At 39.7% G+C, this 26575-nt stretch overlaps 2 protein-coding genes across 4 annotated transcripts in view; one reads left to right on the top strand and one right to left on the bottom strand.

The window, feature by feature from the left end:
• Positions 1 to 211: 211 nt before the first annotated feature.
• Positions 212 to 20791, bottom strand: LOC101850038. 3 transcript variants are annotated; one of them, XM_013088626.2, is made up of 8 exons: positions 19813 to 20791; positions 11830 to 12115; positions 11053 to 11197; positions 10510 to 10684; positions 9355 to 9470; positions 7589 to 7816; positions 6697 to 6860; positions 212 to 6335 (listed from the first exon to the last, which is right to left on the bottom strand). In XM_013088626.2, the coding sequence occupies exons 1-8, from the start codon at positions 19883 to 19885 to the stop codon at positions 6194 to 6196; spliced, it is 1329 nt and encodes a 442-aa protein (XP_012944080.1). In that variant the 5' UTR covers positions 19886 to 20791; the 3' UTR covers positions 212 to 6193. The 3 variants fall into 3 exon arrangements, with proteins under 3 accessions (XP_012944080.1, XP_005109484.1, XP_012944081.1); XM_005109427.3 differs by having other exon boundaries at positions 11053 to 11170; XM_013088627.2 differs by having other exon boundaries at positions 20684 to 20791.
• A 4200-nt stretch (positions 20792 to 24991) lies between these two features.
• The window catches only part of LOC101851300 (monocarboxylate transporter 10), a gene marked incomplete in the record, with an annotated part of 80446 nt that continues 78862 nt past the window's right edge, over positions 24992 to 26575 (top strand). Inside the window, 1 exon segment of the mRNA XM_013088631.2 lies at positions 24992 to 25176.

Below are 26575 nucleotides of genomic sequence, written 5' to 3'. Positions count from 1 at the left end.
CAAATCAGAGAGGAAGGGGGGAAGGGGGGCGGGGCGCAAAAAACGCCCACTTCAGACTTAAAACCTCACAATCTCTCTCTCTGAATCAAGGTGAACTTGAAGGCACATCACTCATCGGTGTCGGACATACTCAGGTAGAGCCGAGCCAATCGGACACCACAAAAATACATTACAAGATAAACTATTTAGTCTTTGTTTTGTTTTTTTTTCTGTTTTTGCTTCCCTTTCTTGGAGGACAAGTAGAGGGCTACCCTGTGTCACAACAACAGACCAGCTGTTGGCTTTTCAAACAGGAAGAAGAAATAGAAATACAACTTTTTTCTTTTTTGGCCATAATTCAGATATAAAGCCCTGGGGTCAGGTTTGGGTCAAGTTAAAGAGGCACACATTAACACAATAACAGTCACTTGGGGGGAAAAAAGCTAGAAAGACAGACAGACTGAAAAAACAAAAGAGCTGATACAGAAGTAGGACAAACCAGGTGCACCTTATCCTCCCCAAATTATAGCAGTCACAGGGCATGAGCCAACAGCCAAGAGGTGATGGGTTTGATTTCCAATAAGATAGCTGGCACTGAACTACAACAGGTGCTTCTCTCGGGCAAGCAAAGACGCCATTTACAACAAAATGTGGAAACTTTCTGGTGAAGCGGAGGATGGACGGATAATAACCCTAATTAAACTATCAAGACTGATCAATGTGGAAAGCAGTCCACAAAAGCACTGGTGTCAATTTACCACCAACTGCAACTGAACTTTTCAAAGTCATATATTTCACATTTTGGTTCATTTCAGCCCTTTGTGCTCTAAAGAGGAAAAGTAATTAGACAACGCAACAGCTGTGACAAACTTCTACGATTCCTTGTCTCTTTACAAAACAGATGTTTGATTACTGAAAAAAGTGCATTCAATAACAAAGCTTCAAATTTTTTACCACTTTAAGCACCACGACTTTTAAAAATCCCACATTGTGACTGGTCGAATCCAAAAACAATTACAGTTCTAAGAGAAGCCACAATAATTCACTTCAATAGGGACAGCTTGGGAGAAGAGGATGCAGCAAAGAGAAAAACCGAGAAGGTGACTTCGCCCCAACGCAGCGCCACTGTTAGTGTCAGTCATAAGGGATAATCAGAGGGAGCAAAGGTAATACAATCACAAATGAATCTGGAATAGTTTATGGCTATATAATATATAGAGACAACAACAAAACCTGCGACTCTCTGCGTGAAGTAGATATATATGAGGTATCAAGTGAATAAAGAATGTATTCAACCCACTAGGACCCAACATCTAGAAGACTATTCTCTCCCCAGAACTCAACCTCCTGAGCTGAGGGATACAACCTAGATAAAATGAACTATCATAAAAACAAAAGTGCCCTTAACACTTTCCACCCACACAGCGCGCAACACTTATCCCCATGGACCAGGATACAGGTGCAGTACACGCTATATCACACCGTCACCGATCAGCGTCCCATGGGGAAAGGGGGCGGCTTCTTTCCGTCACCGATCGCCTTCCCGTGGGGGCAAAGTGTTAAATTCACGAACCTATTGTCAAGGTATCAAGTTGACCCATTTTTTACTTGTACTTAAGACCAATTTAGTTAAAAGTAATCTGAGTCAACATAGGATTTATCTGGGTCAAAACCTAATTCATCCCTCTAGGACAACACATGACTAAATTATCACAAATTCGAGTAGCTATAAATAAAACCAAAGGACTGGCTTGTTGTACACAACACCAATATGAACTGGGCCGTCTTTCCCTTACATGTCAAGAACTAACCACCTACAAAATAAGCATATCATTTCCAGTAGAGTCCCAATTTTTATCTCCAACACTTAATAAAAAATTAAGTGCAGCACAATAACTTACTCCATTGTAACTTTCACTTCCATTTTTCTAACGGCTGGCTCCACTCTAAAACCACGAAGAACACAGCACAACAGTAAGCTGTCTACCAAGAATAGGGGCGGAGGAGGTGAAGTGTATCTTTATGTCACAGTCACCAAAGAGACATGTTTTATGAAAGGATTCTTGGGCCAATTGACATCATACCAAAATGTCTCTTTCTGAAACAAAAGACCACACCATAATGCGAAGCAGTTTATTAAGATTTAAACGGTTGAAACGGTCCTTTCGCATAATCTATTACATGTACCAAATAATCATGGGGGGAAAAAAGCTGCATTGATTTATCAATATAATAACAATGATGAAAACTTGTTTGCAATTTTTGTGAACCCTTTCATTAAACGATGCTCTTCGCTTCTACATCAGGCAGAGAGTCTCAACCACCTGGTCCAAATGGAAAAAGAAAAAAAATTGTTACTTCAGTGTGTATACCCATAGCAACAAACAGTCTACGACAGTATAGCACAATATGCTCAAAGGTATAAAACAAGTCATTAGGGAATAAAATCCGGTACTCAATCTAAACTAGAGTGAATCTCTATTGTATATGGAGCATAGCAAATATTATCAAATACACGATAATGAAGATATATATATGTATAATATGATTGGTTCAGGATTATTTCACCTCATACAAAACAAATGCAGTAGCAACTAAGTCCAGAGAACAGTTTTATGGAATTCGTGATTATCAATGCCAACACAAACAAACTTGAAAAGTAAAAGGCATTAAAAATAAAGTTTTAAAAAACAACAACAACAAACAAGTGATATTTGCTTGGGGCGAGGGGGGTCGCACGTTACAACACACACTACATCCTCTATCACTGGAAGGCCAAGGAAACAAACAAACAACAGCAAAGTCCTGTCACACGAGGCAGGCAGGTGGGGGTGAGGGTGCACGGGCAAAAATCAAGCTTGAATCAAAACCACACAGCCATATAAACCGCCCTACACGCAACCAAAGCAAGTGTATGAAGAAAGCCAATGGTGGGACAGTATTTACATATGGACAGGGGAGAATACTGGAACAAAAACCTCGACTGACGGAAGAAGCAGCGTCTGGAGCAAGCAATGTACAGCACGAGAGAGATCATACCAAGACTCAACAGCCTCACCTCTGTCATTTCTTTAAGTGCAAAACCTGCAATTCATTTTTACCTCTATATTTTCTCAAAACAACTTTGCCGTTCGGCTTTCGGGTCTCTTAAGATTGAGAAAACAACGTCACTTACTGCAGAGAAGCATTGGAGTATTCACTGGTGGAGACAAAGACAACAGTACCACCTGGAAGAATGAGCCATTGCAATACATGTCGTGTCATACTCATAGAATGTCAATACATGTCCACCACAAACAGTGAATATTGAAAGGAAGTACTTTTCAAATCTACCTACCCCACCCACCATTAGAGGAAACAAATGACTCTGATTCGCTTAAGAAGTTCTCTAAATCCTTATATGACTATGTGTACAAGGTATTTCCACCACAACCCAAGAGGTTTGTATCAGCATTGACTTGTATCGGGAAGATTCCCTGCTGCTTTACTTCCAACTTAACGTTAACCTTCCCCCTTTTCATGATGTGAAGGGCAAAGGAACAGGACTCAAAATCAGCTCCCAGACCCATCCCTGATTTGATTAATTATTTTTTTTTCAAAAGGAGATGGAAGCTTAATTAATATAATGAATCACGTAAATGAGATAAAGATTTACTCTTACTGTTCTTTTTTATCTACCACCCTGTTATGGGAATGGCCAAAGCCTTGTCTTTAGAGGCACATGCCACACTAAAAAGCCCCCTTTTCGATGCAACATGCGAGGCTGCCCCTGTCCGCCTCATCCCACCCTCACAAGATCCTCACTACGATGTGCTCACGCTCATTCACTTTGGTGTCCGTTGTATGAAAGGAAGGTGAAACATTAACACTTGCAATGAACCCTGAGAAAAATTTGCATCATGAAAAATGTGAAATACAAAAGTCTTTCTGTTCTTCAACCGATCAGCAACAGATAAAATGATGCTATAAAATGGACATAGGAAAGAAAGGGTGGGGTGGGGGGAAAAAATTCAAAATAAATCAAAATTTAAATCAGGAAAAATGAAAGATAAAGAAATAAGAAAAAAATAAAGGGGTGGGGGTAGGGGGAAACAACAGAAAGATGTCAACGTTCACAAAGAAACAGAGAGAGAAGAAAGCATTATATCACAGCTAAACAAATCAATTGTTAATCAGGGAAACAGCCACGAGTAACAAACAACTAAATGAAATCCCCACAAAAAAAAGGAACTCTAATCCACAACCACAAAACAAATTGGCTTTCTTCTCTATTACCACTGAACCCAACCAGCATGCATTGGCATAAGGCAACTACTTACAATATCAACAAGAAAGATAAGGTTGAGGAAAATTTATCATTCCACAGGTGAAATTTGGCCGAGTAGTATTCAAACAAGAAAAAAGAAAAGCAGAAGAGTTGCCTCTAGGTTTTTTTCTCCAACAAATCGGTTAAAAAAAACAAACCCAGACACAAGTCATTTCTGATTGCAAATAGCTCACAATACAGATGCCACTAGATCTAGTTAATTTACAAGATTCATATATATGTATATAGTAACGGTTAAAAGAGTATATGTCTTCAAAGACAGAGAGAAAATCTATAATCCTTTAAAAGACAGTTCATAAAGATGAAAATACCGAGCTAGATTATTTTTAACACGACCGCCACCGTTTACAAATGCATGCAGTAAAAATAACGATTTAAAATGTTGTTTTTTAAAACAAAATAAAAGATCAAAGTCTTTTCATGGTTATTATAGAGTGCCTCCTGATGGCAAAACATGAATATGGATTTTGGATGCTACAATATCACATGAAACAAAGCGCAGCACAAGGACAGCCACAGCACAGGCCATCCCCCCACCCTCACATCACGGCAGTCAACTGCGGTGTGACAGAGAAATGAGAGCAGGACATGGGGACCAAACACAGAGAAACAAAAGAAGAGAGATACATTCTCCTCTTGAGGTCAACGAAGCACTGGATAACTGACAAAAAGTTTTAAAAATAAAATATAACCCTGACATAACAACAACGTTAGAGCCCAGAATAACAAACAGAAAATTTCTCTAAAACCATAAAGGGGAATGATTTGGGCATGATGCAGATCAGCAGACAGACCCACAAGGAGACGAGAGGCGGCAAAGTGCCTGATAGTAATGTAGACCATAGTACATAACAGTCAACTCACTCACATTGAAGTCAACACGGAGAAACAGCACAGTGGCCAAAGATAGGAGAGAACAGCAGCGATGGGTGCTGAGGTCTGTACAGATCAGCGTCAGCACAACCAAGACAATATGGACACAAGACAAACAAGTGCAAGAGCAGAAAAAGTATTGTCTTTACAACAGTCATAAAATTTTCACCACTTGAGAAATAACATCTGCAAAGGAACTAGAATAAAATAAAAGAAGAAATAAAAGGAAAACAGCCCAAATGAGAAGAAGGAAAAAAAAAATAAGTGGAAAAATTTCGATTTTACAGATGAAACATCATACTTTAGCTGTCAGTGAGGGAATGGGAATGGGGTAATAGTAGTCGTCACACCTAGCTACCATTGCAATCAACTAAGCACAGACTCCATCAATGTGTTACTTCAGGACAAGTCTCCAATCTAAATAACGTTTTGAAACCATGCATAAAATTTCATTTTTCTTATGTACTAAACTAACTAAACATACATCTTAAAAATTTTCCCAAGGTATGAAGAAAATTAACATTTCATTATGACAGATTGTCAATCATGTCAAAGAATTCCTTGTGTAGTGAAGTCTAAAATTACTAAACACAGGTGGTCACTATATGAGCAAGTGAAGTAGTGCCTTAGTTTTAAAAATATGGCTAAAAGAGAAAAGACATTTATCAAATGCTGTGCAGGATAATACCACAACAACCACATGGGAAGTGCCAAAGGCAATCATTAGTAAGACTTGGGAAAAAAAATACACTGATATTTCTCCTGAAGTACTACAACATCACACACCACACACACAGAGTGCTAGTAGTAAAGTATCTGCTCTACTCCTTCTTTCAGCGGCGCAGCTTGCACTAGGCTTGATGGGTAGCAGGCAAACACACACCCACGGGGAAAGAAGCAGCTATCCGAAAAAGCACAGGCTCCGAGGGAGACTTCTGCAAGTCACTTGGGTCGACTCGACGGGCGCAAAGACCCCTCATTACTCCGGCAGGTCGGGAGACAAACAGATTCATCCTACAAGAACTTTTCAATGGTTTGGACAAGCCCATTCAACTGAAAGTAGACAGCTTCATTCCGCAGCTCTCTCAGCACCTGGCGATCCCGCGGCAACCCATCAGGGTTGACACCTCCATCTCTCAAATAGTTCAAGATGTATCTGAAAACAAAGCACAACATTCATTACTTTTTTTTCTGTTAAAAGCTTATGTCGCGTTTGTCTTGCTGCAGACCACAAATCAAAACTTTTATTTTAAGACCCATTAAAAAAAAATTTTAAAAACAAGCTTCAATTGAGAACTTCATTTCGCCACTTTTTCAAGTAAAAAAAAAGTAAGTGATGATTTTTTCATTTTCACTCTGTACAGCAGTACAGCAAAGTCAAAAATGCAGCTGCACCTTTTCCTTTTTCTTGAGACAGCTATGATATTCTAACAAAAGAGCAGTTTGTAAAGTCTATAAACTGACGTGTTATGACCAGCAATTAGCTGTAGAAGCATGAAGACCACCGACTACCTTACCTGAAATGTGTGCCATCTCGGTCGATAAAGACCGTACCGTCCTCCTCCTGAGTTACATGGTGACGTCCGCTGAACATGGCTGCCAACATCGAGTCTGCATCTTTGGTCAGGGTTAACCTTGAAGTTGTGAACACACTTCCACCAACATCAAGACGAATTCTACCCTATAAAATGAAAAAACATGGATGAACTTATTTTTTTGTCTGTCTCACACTTTGGTTTAAATTTTCAAAACCAAAAGTTATGTTATGACACAATGCAGCCACAAATTGAGATAAGGGAATCCCTAATTTTTTTTTTCTTTTTTGTTCCTTTTAATCATCAGCAGGCACGCAAGTCTCCTTGAGAACTTATCAGCCCCAGTGATGAGGAAAAAGAAAAAGCTTTGATACAGAAGGCAAACACCAAAACAGTTTCCTGGGTGTATGAAGAGAAATTACTTTCAAGAACATTCCGAGGCATGTCATAGTTTGGAAAATAGTAAAACCAAAAACGAATACACATAAACACCAGGAAACAGTATGATATATCGTTTTCAAAGAGTAGGAAAGGGACTGTCACTGAAAGCAAGGGTGGCAAGAACTCCAGTGCTATAAAAAAAAAACCAGTTGATACAGTTTTTAAGAAAAATGCTGCTATCTATCATAAATACAATTAAATGGAGACAGGTTTTTGCTATGAACTAATTAAAAACTTCCTCTAGTCTTTTTCTTTGAACTACGAAAAACATTTTACTCCCAAAACCAAGCTGTCATCCATAAAAATCGAGCATCGTATTTTCAGTTTTGGGTTTTTCTTCCTTACAAAAATTGAAGACAATGATAAGGATTTGGTAACGGCTCAGGGAAAGAATTGCAAGAAAAAACAAAAACAAAACAGAACCCCCCCATACCTTTTGCATTGTGTGCATTTCTTCCATGCGTGAGATCTCATCTTTCAGTTCCTGCCACTTGCGAGCAATCTCCTCCCTCTCCTTCTTGCACTCCTTGAGAAGCTTGCTGCGGTCGTCCTCTAGCTGTGTCTGCAGAGCAGCCAGCTCTCCGTCTCGCTTCTCCAGCTCCTTCCGCTGGGCCTCCAGCTTCTCCTGCTGCTCCTGTATTGACAATTGCTCATTCTGCAGCTGAAATGGAAAAAAAAATGTATTCGTTAGAGTAGTGTGTTTGTTTAAGTAAGAGTTTTACAGCATTGCAACACAATCGGGTCACGTTTAAAGTGCCAAAGATGAGAGGTGTTACTAAAGAGTAGCAGACACAAAAAAAGAGAAGAGGTATTTTTTGTTTTAGAAAGTGTTTTGCAGCACTTGCAACACAATCAGGTCAAAAAAGTGCTTTTTAGTTTTAGCAAGTGCTCGCACCCCAATAAGAAAGGTCATAAAAGTGCCGAAGATTAGAGGTGTTACCAGAGAAACAAACACAAAAAAGAAGAAGGGGAGATAAAGACGATTGACGTTTTATAGGAAAGAAGAAGCAAACCACACCAGAGCATCCGCCAATCACCCACGTCAAATAAGTGCTGAAGATTAGAGGTGTTAGAGGTAACAAAGGCAAAATAAAGAGAATGAGAGATAAGGACGACAGGTGTTCGATAGGAAAAAGGAGCAAACCATACTAGAGAATCTACCAACCATCCACTGTGTGAATAAACAGAAACCTGCTGACACAAGAACAGCCATCTAGTGTCCCGGAAAAGTAAGATAAAAACAACAAAAACAATGAAAACTAGTCAGTACCTTCCATTGGTGCCCTCTAATCACCCCCAATCACCAAAACCAAAAAATGTAATCCTAAACAGGGTAAGGCATTTATACAACATCAATTTACAAGCACAATATGAAAATCATCTCGGGCTGGACATTTCACAGCACTTACTCATTAGCACAAGATTGTTATTCTATCAAATTATGAAGTACCCAAGCATTCAATTATTCATTACTACAATGTATAGACTGTTTTAATTTCTGTTGTAGTTTGAATAAACAAAAGCACATCCGCATTCTAATGGCCATTCAGGGAATACAAGAAAGACAGAAACAAAAAACAGAGGGAAAGGAAAAAAGTAGGACATACCAGAAGCACCGTTCAACTAACCACACAGCAAAAAAACAATTATTAAAAAACAAAAAAGGCTTTTTTTTAAAGGGGTTAAAAAATATATAAAGAGATTGAAGAAAATGTAATCCTACACACGGATTGATAGTTAAACAATTCAAACTTACAAATACAATCAGTTCAGGTTCGACTACTCACAGTACAATTCATAAGCATAAGGCTTCATCAGATTCCAAACTGTCCAACTGAGCTTCTTTCAGAACTATCTCATTTGATTTTTTCCCCTTTCCATCAAATTCTCAACAGTCTCCTTAAAAAAAAAAACATTTCTACTGCTTTTATTCTATTTTCAATCTTTTATAATGATCCATCATTCACAGCTGTATAGATGGACTGACCACAGATAGCTTTTGATTTATATTTAATGCTTGATTAGACAGTCATTCAAATGTCTTCACTTTCCTGATTGGACTCTTTTTTATTGAAACTGTCGTAAGAAATTCTTTATTTCTGTAGAACATACTTGAGACAAAAACCTAAAAACCTCTACCACATAAACACTCTTCCACGTATAACACTACTGTGTTTAGAGAACAGTCGAGCATCATACCTGATTGTACAAGGAGAGGAATTTCTCGGCCCTCTCTAGACAGACTTTGTGAATATCCTCCTGAGACAGTTTCACATCAGAGCTCACCGCCACTTTGGCTTCTTCCATGAAAGCTTCTGCAGAGGGAAAGAAAAAGTGAAATTCAATTACTTGCAATAATAATAATCCTATACATTTTCAAAAGCTTATTTCTTACCCCAAATGAAGAACTGGGCTGCAGGCTTGAAGTTCTACTTCCTAATCCCATGAAGCTACAACACCCAAACCTTTCAATGAGAGAGTGACAAAATTCTGATCATCCCCTCCCCCAAGTTTCAGATGATTCAGTTTAAGTAAGAGTTTTACGGCACTTGCAAAACAATAAGGTCTTAAAAGAGCAGAAGATTGGAGGTGTTACAAGAGAGAAACAAACACAAAAAGGAGGGGGTTGCTTGATTGATTGAGAGGCTGTTTTACGGCACTATTGACTCAGTTTTGGTCATAAAGGATGAAAGACGGGGACGATCGATACAGATGGTTGATAGGAAAGAAGGAGATGACCACACCAGAGCACCTGCCAACCATCCATAAAGTTTCAGTGAAAAAAGAAGCATATCTACACAACAAAAAGCTGTTTTATGCTGAAAAAAGGCAGGACGACAAAGACAGATAATTACCGTACAACCAGATTGGTTATGTTGTTGCCAAAACTCCACTAGAAAGTAACATACAAAGAAAAAGAAGAGAGATAAAGACAATAGATGTTTTGAGAGGAAAGGAGAAAACCATATCAGAGCACCCATCAACCACCCATGAGTTCTAGTGCATAGCAGTTTTCATGTTTAAGCAAAGAGAAGCACATCAAACATATAACAGTCATTTAGTGTGGGTAATTCAACATAGCAACAGCTATATATGTTTTTTGGGAACGGATGAGAACAACAATGACACTGAAAAGAAAAGTGCAAAAAACAAGGAAGGAGAAGAGTTTTGAGTTTGAGTGCAGGGAAAAAGCAAGACAGACAGACAGAAACAACAACTGACTGAAAGAAATGAAATAGAACCTACAAGTGGTGCCCTCTATTCCCCAATTGCACACTAGAAGGAGCAGAAAAAAATGAGAACCCCTCCCCCCCTCCCCCTCAAAAAAAAAAGAAAAACCAAGGACAAACGTACTGAGCCTGGCCTGCAGGTCTTCATGTTGCTGCTGTTGCAGCTCTCCGCCATTGTTATTGTGTAGCTGGTGGGACTGCCTCTGCTCCAGGTGTGGGCCACCGGCATCGCACAAGTGCACACCAGACTCTGGAGAGTTCTGGAGGTAATCCCCGCACTTGAAACATAAGTACCGCACCTGATGAGACACGACACGGACACGTATCAATTTGATAGCATCATGAGACCTGCTACGTTTTCTTTTTCTACACTCCCTGAGAGCATATTCTGGTACACAACAGTAAAATCCGTAAGTTTCTAAATATTACATGAAACTCTTTAGAGCTGGGTCTAAATAAACTTGGTTACAACATTTATGAAAGCCAGTTATGTTCTGAATGAAACAAACTTAAAATCCCAAAAGTATATTCCGTAATAAGGACTTCGCATTTCTCTTCAATAAAAAGACAATCTCAAAGACTACTAAAGCAGGGAAAATATTCTACACTAAGTCCCTATTATCTTATTCAGTACAAATTCACATAAAATGCCAGCCTTCTGACCTACCTCATGGTCGTTGTTGTTGTGCTGCTGTCGGTGGTTGTTGCCGCGAGCATTCAGCGCGAGCAATCGGTTGTTCCTTGGAGCGCCACCATTTCTGTTGTGATGATGCCGATTGTTGTGCCTGGAGAAGATAACATAAAGGACACCCCTGAACAGCACAAATCAAAAGAGATCCAGACAGCAGCATTGTTCATTATGTATAGTGGCCCAGCTGAGTTGTGGCTTCAGGTATTGTAACATCAAATAAGTGTGCAGAATCTTTTTACAATAAAACATGGCAGTAGAATTGCTTGATATCCAAATACAGCTGTCAAGCAAAATTGGGCCACAACAGGAGTGAAAACACAACTCAGAATGCCACACCAGGATTCTCGCACTTTTTGTACAATTCCTATTACTAAACCTACAAAAATATAACCTGAGGCAAGCATAAATTTTCCTCAAATCAAAGTATTGTGATTAGATGTAACTTCTAATAAAAATTCAAGACCATTTGTCACTGTCGCTTTTCAGTAGGTTTTTAAAAATTTGTCTTGCCCATTTCTAAAACTTGTTATTAATATTTTTTTCTGTGCGTGTGTGTATGAGTGTGTGTGCGTGTGTGTGTTTGTGTGTCTGTGTGTTTACATTCGTGAGTGCGTGCGTGCTTGTATGTGTGTGTTTGTGATGTGTGTGTGTGTGTGTGTGTGTGTGTGTGTGTGTGTGTGTGTGTGTGTGTGTGTGCGTGCGTGCGTGTGAGTGTGCATGCGTGCGTGTCTAAGAGTATGTGTATATATTTACCTGTTGTAATTATGATTGCCTTGGTTCCCCCAGGGGATGATCCCAAACCCATCAAACTGCTGCTGGTTGGGTCCGGGGCCAGGGCCTGGTCCCCCAATGAAAGGACCCCGCAACCACTGAGGGGACGGCCCCTGGATCTGTGGGTTGGGAAAGTTGCCCATCTGGGGCGGGGGAGGAGGGGGAACCCTGCGGTCGTAGAAGAGAGGTCCTCCCTGTGACCAGTGAGGCCGGCCGTGATCGTAGAGAAACACCTGACGAGCACCTTGGTTTGGCATGTTCATTATGCCTGAAAGAAAGAAAGACAATGAACAAATATAAAGAACACATAAACAGAAAAGAGGGTGGGAAAAAATCTTTACACGATTTATGTACCAATAAATCAGGAAGGAAATCCAGTTCTCAACAGCATGGGAGTTCATTATCATTCACAACAATACTTCGAATTCAGTTTCCTACTTTCTTCCATATTTTATTTTAAAATCATAATATAAACTCAAAGCCATCTTCCTGAACAGGTAATCTACAGCTTGTGTTGAGTTCACAAAGTGAGCAAGCTGTACATACTTATCTATTGACCCCTCGAACCTGTACTTAAGGAACAAAGAGAGTTTAAAGTCGTGACTGCAAAAAGGTGAATCCACTTGAATTCATTTTTATCTCAATACAATTCATAAAAAATTTTATATCGATATTGTATCTTAACAAAGACAATAATATGAACTCTCAACAGTCAGCCTTTAAATTCCTGTAACAAAGATACTACTGCTGTTAGGTGTCATGGTAACTAGTCGTAATTTTGAAAAAGCAACAGTTGAGTAGTGTCTATTTAACGGCAACCAAGACAGTTAGCAACCTCCATCTAAGCTTGAGCAGGCAGAGTACTCCCCCCCCCTCCCCCTTTAGAAAGTTCCATTTAGCAGCAACCTCCAACTAAGGGCAACCAAGACCTGCTTCTCAAAAGAGCTGCTGTTTGGCAGATACCTTGATAAATAGTCCATCCGCACAGTAGGTTGATGTTGCTGTTATTAGCAACAAAATCTTTTTAGCACTTTCAATATTCAGAGAAATGTGAAATAATATGAGATCAATACCAAAACATAAAACCCTTTCAAACCTTTTTTTCCCCTTAAGGATAAAAAAAACCCCAGAGCCTTAGATGAGTCCCAGAAAGGGTGGAGGAAACATCCTTGATCACAGATTAATCCCTTTCAGGTTTATGGACCACATTTGATTTTATAACATCTCTATCTGATAGACGGGGCTCTTGTGGTCTAGAGGTTAAGGTGTTTGCCTCCTTTAAAAGGTCCCGGATTCAAATCTTCTCTAAAATTTTCTCCTTTCACATCCCTTCCCGCTCTCTAATAATGTTCTGTCATCTGCTTTCGTCTCCACTTTCTGCACCGACCCCCTCAATCTTTCTGCTACCTTTCTACTGCTACTCCTTGGCTCCTTCTTACAGCTGTTTTTCAGCCACACCCCTGATCTTATGGTAGATAAAATCTACACCTAGCTTTCTTGGAAAACAGCGAAAAATCTTGGAGTGCAAGTTGCACACATTAAAAAGATCACTTAGTGGTTCAAAATAAGTGTGTGCTTTGCCCGCCATCCGGGCAAAATGTAAAATTTCCTACCAACTGAAAAAATGTTTAATGTGTCCGCGCGCCCATATGACCTTGTGAGGTTGCGAGTGCCGTTAAACACTGACCAAAAAAAAAAAAATCTGATAGATTTAATAAGGAAGTTAAACGTTTTATTTTCGGTCCACATCATCCACTGTGCTATTTTAAAGACAATTTTCATTCCAGAATCCCAATAGACACCCACCCTTAAGTCTCACTGAAAGATGTCTTTCAACGATTAATATAAGAAAAATGCAAAGTACATAAACTTCACACAACAGCCAGGCAAAGCGAATATGAAACAGTCTAAATTGCCCTAGATGGCCACTCACTGTTGAGGAGATTTGTTTGTGTAAAGAGAAACACATTGACACAATAATGGTCATTTAGTGATGGGGAAAAGTAAGACAGACAGACAGAAACAACAAGAGTGAAAGTAAAGAAACAGCAGCGCCCTCTCACCACCTGTTTGTTGAGAAAAACAGTAGTCTTAGAGGGGTGGACGTCTTGACAGTAGAAAAACACAAGGGGGAAGTAGGAAGTGGTCATTTGTACTAGTGATTGTCTTGGACAGGTGGCCATCACAGCAAATTCAACTGTATACACAACAATGGCAAAAGATGTGGAATGCTGACAAGTTGTTGGAATTTTTTTCAGGGCCACTCACTGTGTAGATTTTTATACTGCAAGCCCACAATACAAGATAGTTAAAAGACTTGAATTTTATATCTTTTGTATGTTTGGTGCCAGTCAGTGCTAATTTACCACCATACTCCTTCCAGCTAATTCAACCTTCCACTTCAGAGATTATATCCAGTCAAAAAAGTGTCCATTAATGTGAGAGTCTGAGCAAATACTTGAGGCCTCTAACAAGAGATATGGTGTAAACTATACACAAACATGTGAAAGAAAGATCTTTTGTCGAGATAATTGTCAGTTCGGCTCATGAGATGTGGCTGCTACATATATAGAACCCCGTTAGGTGTGACAACAAAAGTACAGTATGAAATATTGAGCTCAAAATAAACCGGAGACTTCTTTAACACAGTGGTAACTTTTACCAGACCACCTCTTTGGAAGAAAGAAAAATGAAAATCATAAAGAGATTATACAGACAGAGACACCCTTCCTTTTCCCGCCAATTAGTTCTATAAAAAATTATTCGCCTCAGGCTCACAATACCACTGCCATCAGATTAGCTCTCCAGAACAACAAGTGAAAACTTCTGCTGCCTGGAACATTACAATTTGTGAAGCCCCCTAACTTTATTGAATATTAAATTTTTAAAATAATTTGTTTACCAAACTTAACAACAAATATCTCCTCTCCTCAATCTAGAACATTATGAACAATAATAACAATAAACAGCATTTTTATAACACGTATTATATTATATCCCCTCTCAACAGTCCGCTCTAAGCACTTTACAATTTACCCCTTGAAACACTCAGAAACATTCTCGGCTACCTAGGAAGCATACATAGTGTAAGCAGCCGATTAAGTGCTCAAACACTAACTAACAAACTGACAAGATCTTTAGCTGTCTGTAGCAGGGTAACCATTCCCACCTGGGTAAAGTGAGGAAAATCTGTGTATAGTGCTTTTTACTTAGGGCACGTTGGGTCCCTGATGCAGTTTAAACCAATGACCTTTCAGTTGCAATCTCAACAGCCTACCCCTTAAACCACCAACACCACATAACATTATCTAATATCAATCTGCTTAGCTGAGCAGTTCAGGTTTTTTTTAGGACAGAAACTTCTTTCAGCACATCCCTTGTAATAGAAAGAGAGGGGAGTCAGTCACTTTCTTCCTCATAACTAGAGTGAACATATTTGTAACAAAGGGGATTTTTAAAACCTATTCCACTAGTCCCATGTTCACTTGTTCATTTTCATCTTTTTTAAACAAATCTTTCGTTTGTTTTAGTAAGTGTTTTACTGCGCTCGCAACTACATATGGCCATATGAGCGCACAAGGCATATTTTCAGTTTGGTGAATTAATTTTGAATTTTGCCCAGGTGGCTGCTGAAGCTTACTCTACTCTTTATCGAATTAAGGACCACTAAGGGGTATTTTGACGTGTATGCAACTTGCACAAGGGACCTCCACGATTCTCCTGCCCTTATCCTAGAAGGCTAGTGTGTTCTATCTTACCTATCCTGAGAAAAGGGGTGTGGCTGAAAAGTGAAAGACATCAGTAAGAAGGAGCCAGGAATAGCAGCAGAAAGAGTCAGAGCCCAGATGAGGGGGGGAGAAGTGGAGAAGTGGAGAAGAAAGCAGATGACTGAATGGGATCAGAGAACAGGAAAGGAGGAGAAAGGAGAAAACTTTAGAGACAAAATTTTACGGCGTTGTCAGGTTTTGAACCCAGAACCTATTGAATGAAAGGCAATACCATACCTCTAGACCACAAGAGCCCAAAATTTCAACTTTACAACAACCATCTTAAATCATTACTTTTTCAAGTATTGATGTTTTATTTGATTGCACATCAGCCAAATGGGGCGTGCATGTATATTTTTACACTAATTACAGTAGTCTCCGCCTAAGATTCTGGTGCTAGACAGCAAGGAAAATGCTGGATTTAGGCAAACTGGATTTTAGCCGACGCACCAAGGCAAGAATCAACAACGACCACAACCAGTAAAATGGTGTCCCTTCACTCAAAAATGAACCCACGTAACCCCTGGGTGGATTTATGACATGATGATATGGCGAGCAAAGAGTGGTCAACCTTGATGACTTATCACAGAGGCATCAGGGAACTCCTGCTTTTTCTTTCCTGATCCTTACTATTGTCATTTTCCTCTACTTCTTTTGTATGTTTGTCACTCTCTTGTGACCTGCTATTTCCGGGGTGCCTTGATAGTCGAAGCAGACCTTGCGCTGTTGAAGCTGGAGGCGAGCAGTCTAAGTCTGATTCCCTGTAAAGACTTCTCTGTTGACACCTATCCTTTGGCGCTCATATGACCTTATGCAGTTGCGAGCGCCGTAAAACCCTCTATTACCAAAAAAAATAATTTTTTTAAAATAAAAAAAGACACGTTTTGCTTATCCAGTAGCTCCTCCTCTTTACCTGTCCAAAATTTATAGCTTTCCATCTCTGATCAAGTTCCCCCGCCTTTGTCATGACGCACCATACATTGTGACTCAATGCACCTACACAAATTAAAATTTAGTCTGTCTCGCAAATTCGGGCGTGAAGACAACTGCCGCAATGTTCAGGCAGGAAGAGATCACGGTTCAACGTGATCCCGCCTGGAGCGAACTTGAAGGCTCTACACACCCAGCGAGAGATGCAACTTTAAGTGGAGAGGTCAGCTGTGAGTACAAAGTTTGGGGAAAACAAATGTATCAGCGAGTTCACACCTCAGTGCAGTTCCGTCTCGGCCAAAACATTGTACCGTTTCATAGAGTTTTACAACGCTTATGTGATCTCATTCCTGAGAGTGGCTGATCCTTGACCATAGCTGCCACTCAGGAATTTCAAAAAAGGAGGAAATTCATGTGAAGGCATACGCGCGCTCTCCAAAGGCCGGAGTAAAACCAGTAAGATCCAGAGGCAATAATTTTGGAATATCTCTGTTTTGGGAAGGGAAAAGTGTCATATATTCGTTTACCATACTGAATTAAAATGTATTTGAAAAAGACAAAAAAAAAGACACTGTAAGTTACACTACTGTAAGCATTTGACCTAGTCTGGTGACTAAAAATCCAGTGTTTGTTGCCAGCTAGTATCTCAAAAAAAGATGTCTTTCACTTGGGACTTGTGCAACAATGTAAAGCAGCTCAGTATTGTAGGAGGCAACATCATTGCCACTGTACGAGATTTCTTTAAATCGCACCAAAATGCAAAGTGCAGCACCCTGCTTGTTCAATTTTCTAATGAACCGTTGAAATTGCACACCGTTTGCTTCTTTCTCAATCCAGCTCCATTTATTTTGCTTTCTGCAACCATTTCTCTCGAATTTCCGCCGTTTTCAGTGACACCACGGTGCGCCATTGTCCCGATGCTCGATTGACAGTCGACACTGTCACTCCACAATAAACAATGAGAAACTATAGACAGCACTAGGCACAGAACAGAAGTAGGAAGTTACTACGGGCCGACATGCGCAAGCCGCATTTTCATCTCACTCTCGGTTCGGTGTTTTCCGTGTGTTAAAAAAGGATCGCAATTTACTACCGAGAGTGATCCAGCGGAGGAAGGAAGAAAGTAACTGGAAAAGCTTGACGCATTGGGAAGTTCAATGATCTCAACTTTTCACTCTTGATTGATTGGCTGTGCCCACCCGGGTTTTTGTTTCCGTAAATTATTATCTGAAATGCTTTGATTATTTTTACTGTAAATACATTATTATATTATACGAAGTGACTATTTCTCCAAACGTTCGGAGAAATAGTGCCGATCTCTATTTCTCCGAACGGTTTTCGGCTTCCGGTCTCGTGATTTTTTGCCTATTTATTGCGAGAGTTCGGCGCCAACTTTCATTCTGCCTCTGCCTCTGGTCTGGGAAGGAACACGTACCGCATGGCAAGCCCGCCTACAGACAACCTTCAGTAACACCCACCACACACCCACCACCATCATGCACATGTACACACACTAACTAAACATAACTAGTGGGCAACTTTTGAACGTATGACGAGCTGAACTGTGGATGGAGAGACAGTGTGAGTGAAAGAGCGGGTGAAAGGAAGAATGTGCGAGTGTATCCACAGGCGACAGCAACTAAAAGACGACGACACTGACCACCCCTGGCCTGGTCCACAGCTCACGAACAAAAGGAATGCAGCTCAGGCGGTGTTTTGCCTATATTATTGTCCATGGTTCGCAGGGAACAAGTGAGATTTTCTTTGTGTGTGCCTGGAGGGATGGGGTGGGGTATGAAAGTCATGCGGACGGGGATGAGCCGCGGGAGAGAACACGGGAATTGAATGAAAGAGTGAAACTGAAAGAGACGAATGACTCATGAGTCCTGGAGTGAATGGATCCTGTGTTTCTATTTTTGTATACTTTGAACTGTTACTGAATAAAGGCTGAAATAAAGCCCGAAAAACAAACAAACACACACACACACTCCTCACTCTCCACTTACTACCACACACAGACACACTCAAACACTCACACATACATACACACACACACACACACACACACACACACACACAGGAGCAAATTTTTGGGTCTATATCTATTTAAATTTTCAACAGCTAGTCTAGATGAGATTTTTAGATGAGTGTAAAAACGTGAAAAAGAAAGGTTTCATAACAGAAAGAAATCAAAATTAGAACAGCCCATAAACAACAACAAACATTAACAAATAAGGGCGTGTGTCCACCTGTCCGAAGAAGATTGGCAGTTTTAACCCTAAATGTGCGTAATTTTAAAAAAAAAGTACAGGATATTACATGTAAATTATGGAATCACACACATTAAGGGGCTTGCCAGTGTCAGTACATTGGTCGCAGCAGTGACAAACGCAGATGCCAGTTCTATGTGTAGTTATCAATAACCCTCCGTAGATCTAGATCTAGACAGCACACGAGTGAACACAACACATTACGTTTAAAAGCAGCACCTTTCATAGGCAACACGTCATATCTATAGCGAAAAACTGTTTGGAATTGTAGCATTTCTTTATATAAATATTTACGGCGGACATTTTTTGGACCGATTGAACCATATTGTATACGAACAATCTTTGGTAGGCCCATACTATAATTATAGATCTATATAATATCCGAAATTTGGGGGAAAGGATGATATTTCAGAGTGTTCGGAGAAATAGTGCCCAGCTTTATTTTCCTGAACGTTCGGAGAAATAGTGCCCAGCTTTATTTTCCCGAACGTTCGGAGAAATAGTGCCCAGCTTTATTTTCCCGAACGTTCGGAGAAATAGTGCCGGCCTTATATATATGACAGACTATTGGCAGTGGCGCATATAATTGGTGATTGGATATAGCATCGCATCATATACAGACAGTACAGCATGATGGACAAATAGGCGAAATTATCACAATAGAATCTCGATCTAGATCGAGATTCTAGATCTAGTCTAGTAGAGTCTAAGATTATCATTGTACTGTACAAACTAAGTAGGCTACTACGCAACCTTTTCCTTTTCAATGGCCATTCAGCCATTGCACAAAGCACAACAACAAAGACCAACTCAACCTCCCTCCTCCTTCATTCAATTTTCATCTCCAAGGAGTAATAGGTGTATTCTAATCTAAGTTCAAGAGCTCTGAACGTACTTGCTAGTAGATCTACCAGTGCCACTAACAGCAGGCCTAGTGTCACTATATATCTTCTAGATTCTAGTGAATACTAATCTACTTGACAACCAACTTTACTTACTTATCCAGTTTGCATTGATGCTCCCATGGTGTCTGACAGGCATAATGCTGATTGTGACAGTAGCAGCTGACATCAAAACACGGTTTACCTCTCACAGCAGCCGACAGCAAAATGAAGTGAATATCGTTCACAACTTCCTCGGTGGCCTGTTAATTTCTTAGCGCGTCAACATGCGGATGGTTTCTTTCTTTTTCTTTCTTCTGTTTTTTATACTCATGAGAAACCTTGTTCATAGAGAGGACGGGGGGAAATCCCTTGTGCTGAATAACAAAGGCAACTTAAGTCCACATTCCGATTCTGTATGATATACTAGTGCTAAACAAAAATATGCAAAAGGAAATTAATTCCCAGTTCAGAACATGCGGACACTGGTCCTTTGTGAAATAGCAGTCCTTTGTGTTCCTTGCGTGACGGTCGCCATGTTCAATCCTCCTCTCAGGCGCAAAGTCAATATTTTGATCATTCAGAGAATACATCCCATCTTGGAATCCATTGCTTTATACTGCTGGTCATTCCTTGGCATTATCAATGGGTTATCTCTTCACATATTATCTTTCAAATAAGGTAAGTATAATTATGAACTATTGAATGAATCATTTTCGACAAAAAATACTCATCTACACTTAATTCCCAAATTTATGTATCCCTGTTCCGTGTACTCTGTTTCGGAAGTTGTATAATTTGGCGGTGATCCGTGTGAAACAGCTGAGATACACTCGATCGGAGCCCTCTGCGCAGGCGCTGACCTTGCAGGATGTAAACAAAACAAAAACACAACCAAAACACACCACGAAAACGCCAAATTCTAGCTCGTCAGAGCATCATTTGAAACAAAAGTAATTTTATAAGAGGGACAAATGTTAATACATACCACACCCAGGCGCTCAGATGAATTCGACGCTGCGAGTAAGAGGATTTATGCTTATTTCAGCTGCTGGGTCTCTCTGTGTGTGAATCTGCACTACGTCATCCCCAGAATGCTCATTGCCCTATTTATTCATGCTCGTTTATTCCCGTCAAACTACGGAATTTCCCGATCTACGAAGGGCGATAAATACGAGCAGCCCGCCACTGAACTTGGGACTTCTTTGTGTTCTGCTGTTCTTTGTCCCGTTATATATTTATCACAACACAAAGAACAAGACTCAACGTGAACGAAATAGGCTACTTCTGAATCTGAAACCATGCGGTTCTAAAAGATTTAACCTGCCCTCGTCAAATAAAAAACACACCTTGAAACTGAAGTTTGATTGTCAGTTCTGTTATCAGTTTATCAGTCTTGGTGTCTTCTGTATGGGTTAGGCTATCTTTGGTTTTGTTTGTTTGTTTGTTAAGGGACAAAAAGTTGCGAGCGCGGTAAAAAAAAACTCTACTAAAACAAACGACAAAGGAGGGGGGGGGGGGCAGGAAGGCCTAGGTCTTTATTCCTGTCAAGCAGTAATATTGCCGACTAGTTCGACTGCCTAAATTCCATACATGTACTCTTATCGAAATGTTGATTTCAATATTCACCCTGAACTCCGTACCTATAAAAATTGATTTTGCCCGTGAAAACATAGATTCGATCTACCTGCAGCATGAACTTTCTGTAATTGTGATGCCATAGCCATAATACTAATAATATGCCGCAAATTAACCCGCATAAAATATGCAGCCACCCTTGCTCCAGTTGCCACGTGTTGAAAAAGACCGTTTACGTTAACATAGCCTAATATAATCTTTTTAGCGAACTGTTTTTTACTCTTATGATAACCTAATATTGTTATTGTTAGGAAAATGGGTGGGGCACTAGGTGGGACAGTGTTGCTATATTGTCTTGTTTGTTGTTTTTTTGGGTGCGTGGTTTTTTGTGTTTTTTTTTACTTCTTATTCATTCGATATCTTGACTAGGCTACATTTTTCAAATGACTCCCCTCTCTCTCTCTCTCTCTCTCTCTCTCTCTCTCTCTCTCTCTCTCTCTCTCTTTCTTTCTCTCTCTCTCTCTCTCTTTCTTTCTCTCTCGGATCTCTCTGGGCGGGGCTATGCTCTCAGGGTGAATACAGAAAGTGAGCTATTGCGAACAAACGTCAATCCTCCTAGCGAGATCTAGTTGCGGGTAAAAGTTCAAAGCCTCCTAGATTTTTTATGAGTTGTTGGATTTTTTTCGTTGTTTTTTTTTTGTGTGGCTAACTTGTGCATGCTTTAACTAGAAGCCCCATATAATAATGCTCCCCCCCCCCCCCTTCTCTCTCTCTCTCTCTTTCTCTCTCTCTCTATCTATCTATCTATCTATCTATCTATCTATCTATCTATCTATCTATCTATCTATCTATCTATCTATCTATGTAGCATCGAAAGCCTGCTAGTCAGTGAGTGCTAGTGGTTATGCTACAGGACTCGTAATCGTGAGATTGCGGGCTCGGGGGCTCTCAGCTGGGTCCAATACGTTGTGTCCTCGGGAAAGACACTTTACATGAATGTTTCCCATTTCACATTTGAATCGGTCCTTTCGGCTAACAGTGTTGATATCGATAGAGTCGTTAAACCCTTACAAATTCTACCTATCTATTATCATGAACGTGTACACACGCACACACACACACACACATACACTCTCACACACACACATTCACACACACACACACACACACACACGCACGCACACACACACACACACACAAATAAACATACACGCACACACACTCACAGACACGCACACACATACACACACACACCCAAACACACACACACACACACACACACACACACACACACACAAACATGCATGCAGATATAGTCTACAGACACACACACACCAGAGGGATAGAGAGATAAGCTTATATTTTTTATTTCAGAGAGGTCACGCGAAAGAGAAGGGAGGGGGGGGGGTAAAAATTTAACACAAATGTAATACACACGAACAAATATCCATGGCTTTTTGCTATAGTTGAAATACTGTAGAGCCTACTCACATTCTTTTCTGTGATAAAGCACGTAAAATGTATGTTGTATTTGGAGTAGGATAACAATCTTGACATAGATAAATGAGAAAACACAATCTGACTGAGAAAAGTTGAGAACGGCGCTTGTATTAATAAGCCCCTGTTGAACTGTAATAAAATAATATGCTAAAGTTATGAAAGTGTTAGAACAACGAATTGCAAAGGTCATAGTCATATTCTCACATTTCCAGTTAGGCCTAGACTGTGGTTGGGAGCAGAATTTAACTCTGTGATCACTTTATTAAGTAGAGACGAACCATTAAATTTATATCGCCTTCTCAACAAAAGCCAAACGAACTTTTTGCCTATACATTAGAATAATTGGAGCATGAAAAGGCATTAACAAAAACAGCACGGTCATATTTTCAATATTGATAGCCCTGTATTTCCCTGTATTTTCCAAAGCAACCCCAAGCCGCATTTGTCTTTCTGATTGTTCGCCATATTCTTTTTGTTCTCTGTTTGTCCCAAATATGTATATATTCTTTTACTTTTTCAATGTACTTGTTTTCTGTTAGCAATGGATTGTTTTTTGTTGTTTCTTTTTTTTTGTCACTGGTGTAAATAGTCATGAATTTGGTTTTTATTTTTCTTGATTGTTTAAACCCTACTTTTTTGCTTTCATTATTTATGACGTTGTGGTTAATTTTCACTTGTTGTTCACTTTCAGTGCAAATTAAGTGCCCCATCATTGGTGAATCTCAGATCTTTTGTATTATCTAGTACTATAAAATAGTATGATCTTTTGACTAACTGTAATAGGGGAGGCTACACTGTTTAAACAATATACAGTGTTGATACAAAAAGCTTGTTATGTCCCTTAGAAAGGGCGTTTCTAATTTTTGTTTTGAAGCAACGTCTTTGCTCTGACTGAAGCAGTTGGAATGAATAAATGCACACGTTGGATAATCCACATTAACATTTGTACATAAATACCATGATTGTAGTTTTGTAATTTGTTTTGCTACCCGGCAATTCAAAAAGTCAAGAACACGTTTCCGATCAGACTCACTCTTAGGCTAGCTATAACGGAATCAGTTGTCCACAATTCGTGTTGCCGCAAGAAGTAAGGCAAACACACACACACTCACACACACACACACACACACACACACACACACACACACACACACACACACACACACACACTTGTATTTTGGGTTTCCTTTAGGAATGGAGGCGTTCGCACACGAATGGATTCGAAGGAAAACCACCACAAACTCAACAAATTATAGGCCATGTGTATTCATATCATGCATGTTATACGGGGTGCCGTTTGTGGATGGAATCAGGTCGGGTCGGGGGCTAAGTCTTCTCAATCCCGGAACTAAGAAAGCCTACGTTGGGGGCGATCGCCCTAATTTTAATGACTCGTCCCCTGAAAACAAACGCGTTTGTGAGGCGACGAGTCGGGCGCTAGCTATCGGATACTCAGACAGCTTAGGTCGTGCGCGATAGCCGCTTTGCGCCCTCAACATGGAAAGCAAAATGTCGCGTCTCTCTCTCTCTCTCTCTCTCTCTCTCTCTCTCTCTCTCTCTCTCTCTCACACACACACACACACACACACACACACACACACACACACACACACACACACACACACACACACATACATTAATTGTGATTTTTGCCGGAATTTGTCATAAGCTTAAACAATAATAGTAGGCTAAGACACAGTATTTTATATAATTTGTATTCACGTTCAACGGCCACCTAGATTATCTGGAACACATTTAACAATAAATTATAGGCAAGAACCCAACCCCATCCCTACACTTGTACAAGACGTAACAATCTAATGCATGCATCTCTGTCAAAAGAATATATGGATTATTCTCTATTTTAAAAAATCCGAATACAAGAATCCATTACATTGGAATTAGGGGAACTATCACAAGATGTTGTTATTACTATTTTTATTACCACATATTTGCGATTAAGGTAAAAGTTGGACGTGAATGTTTGTCAAGAAAAAAAGCAAGAACCTAATAATAATAAAATAAAGAAAACTATTAGTTGATTTTAGGTTTGACATGGGTTATTGTCGATTGCAGACAGAAAAAAGCCCAAAAAGTGTTCTAAACATAAATGTTAGCCTAGACTCACTATGGAAACCTTGTTAAACCAAGGTTAATACTCTCGCAGCTTTTTGACACAAATCGTGCGAATAACCACCATATTCCAGATCAGCTGGGTTGAGGTCAAGAGTTCAATCAATAGCTCTGTCGGAGAGCAAGCAGCTAGCAGGAGCAGGGGAGTCAGTCAGTCGAGCTTTGGGTCGCTTACATTGCTCTACGTTTTAGATCTACCCTCTTCCTCCACATCGTAAAGGATTTACGAATCGTGTTTCAAACAGTTTTCGGTGCACAGAGCTGAAGTAGGTAAGTCATTTCACATAAAGGCTAACGGAAGTTCAAGTTTGCTCTAGGCTATCTCTTTCAGCTTCACCTTTCATATAGAGCACAATTACAAGTAAAAGTGCATTTGGCGCGAATTGTCACAACAATATAAACATAAAACGTGATTCTGCGTTTTTCTGTTTTGGAAAATGAACGTAGCCTAGTAACTTGTTGACTGTGTAATATGCCCCAAAGTCAATATAATCTTCAAAATCCGCATCGGCTGATCTCTTTACCCAACAGTCATGAGAGGTCAACGGTCTTATATATATATATATATATATATATATATATATTCTATCTAGATTCTAGATCTATATTAGATCTAGATTCTAGATTTTCTAGATCAAGATCTAGAGTCTAGATCTAAGAATCTAGACTTAGATCTAGATCTAGATCTAACACAAATTATATCTCGCAATGATAAGTCTAGTAATTCGCCGATGATCCGAGAATCATGTCATTGCGTCATAGCCTCTATCTTTTATTATTAATTAATATAATATAGGTCTAGGCCTTGGACACAACGGCCCTTGGAATAATCAGACTGATGATTGTGATTCAAGAATAAATATTTCGGTGTTATTCCAAAGATGAATTTGTTTAGTGATCCCTGCGTCTTCGAAGTTGAGTCAGAGTACAGAGGTGAGATTCTGAGTTTGGGACCAGAATCATGTTTAGACTAAAATCTAGATCTAGATATCTAGACTAGATCTTGATCTTGGGGAAGATTATGACTTTGGAGGGTACAAGTAAACCAACCCTTTTAATCTGAAATACAAATGATGATATATAATCTGAAACTGAAGTTGAATCAATAATCATCAAAAAGATGTGCAACTCTGGAACCTCTATACGCATTGTTATAATAATTATAGACACACAATCACTTAGACTGCAGTCACTTGTCTTTAACCTGATGCCCAAGAAAAACTTAAAGCGACATTAACCAAAGTAATTGAGACTAGGTTAAAATTGGTCTTTTTCCCCCCCCACAAGTCTTGCCAGTGTTGTAGCAGAACCTGAAAAAAATAGATCAAAATTTGCATACATACATGATGCATTCCCGGCACTCAAACTCCTTTTTTTTTTAGCATTTCCCAAGCCACCAATTCCTGTCACTTTCTTACTTTGCTGAACCTTTCATTTGTGCATAATGGCAAAAGCGGTGATTAATTTGTTAGGCCTGAATGCTTAGTTGTCCAGCAATAGCTGGCAGTGCACCCAACGCCACAGACCTCAAGATCTGAAAATGGTGAATAGTGTGTTGTTTATTCTACACCAATGGTTTTTTCCTTGTTGGAGTTTAATAAATTCACCGAACTCCTCCAACAACGCCCCCCATAAACGCACACACTTACACACACACACACACACACAT

Source organism: Aplysia californica, unplaced genomic scaffold (genome assembly GCF_000002075.1).
Source record: "Aplysia californica isolate F4 #8 unplaced genomic scaffold, AplCal3.0 scaffold00777, whole genome shotgun sequence".
Classification (NCBI taxonomy): Eukaryota; Metazoa; Mollusca; class Gastropoda; order Aplysiida; family Aplysiidae; genus Aplysia; species Aplysia californica.
Note: the sequence above shows the minus strand (reverse complement) of the source record. Positions and strands in the feature narration are given on the sequence as shown.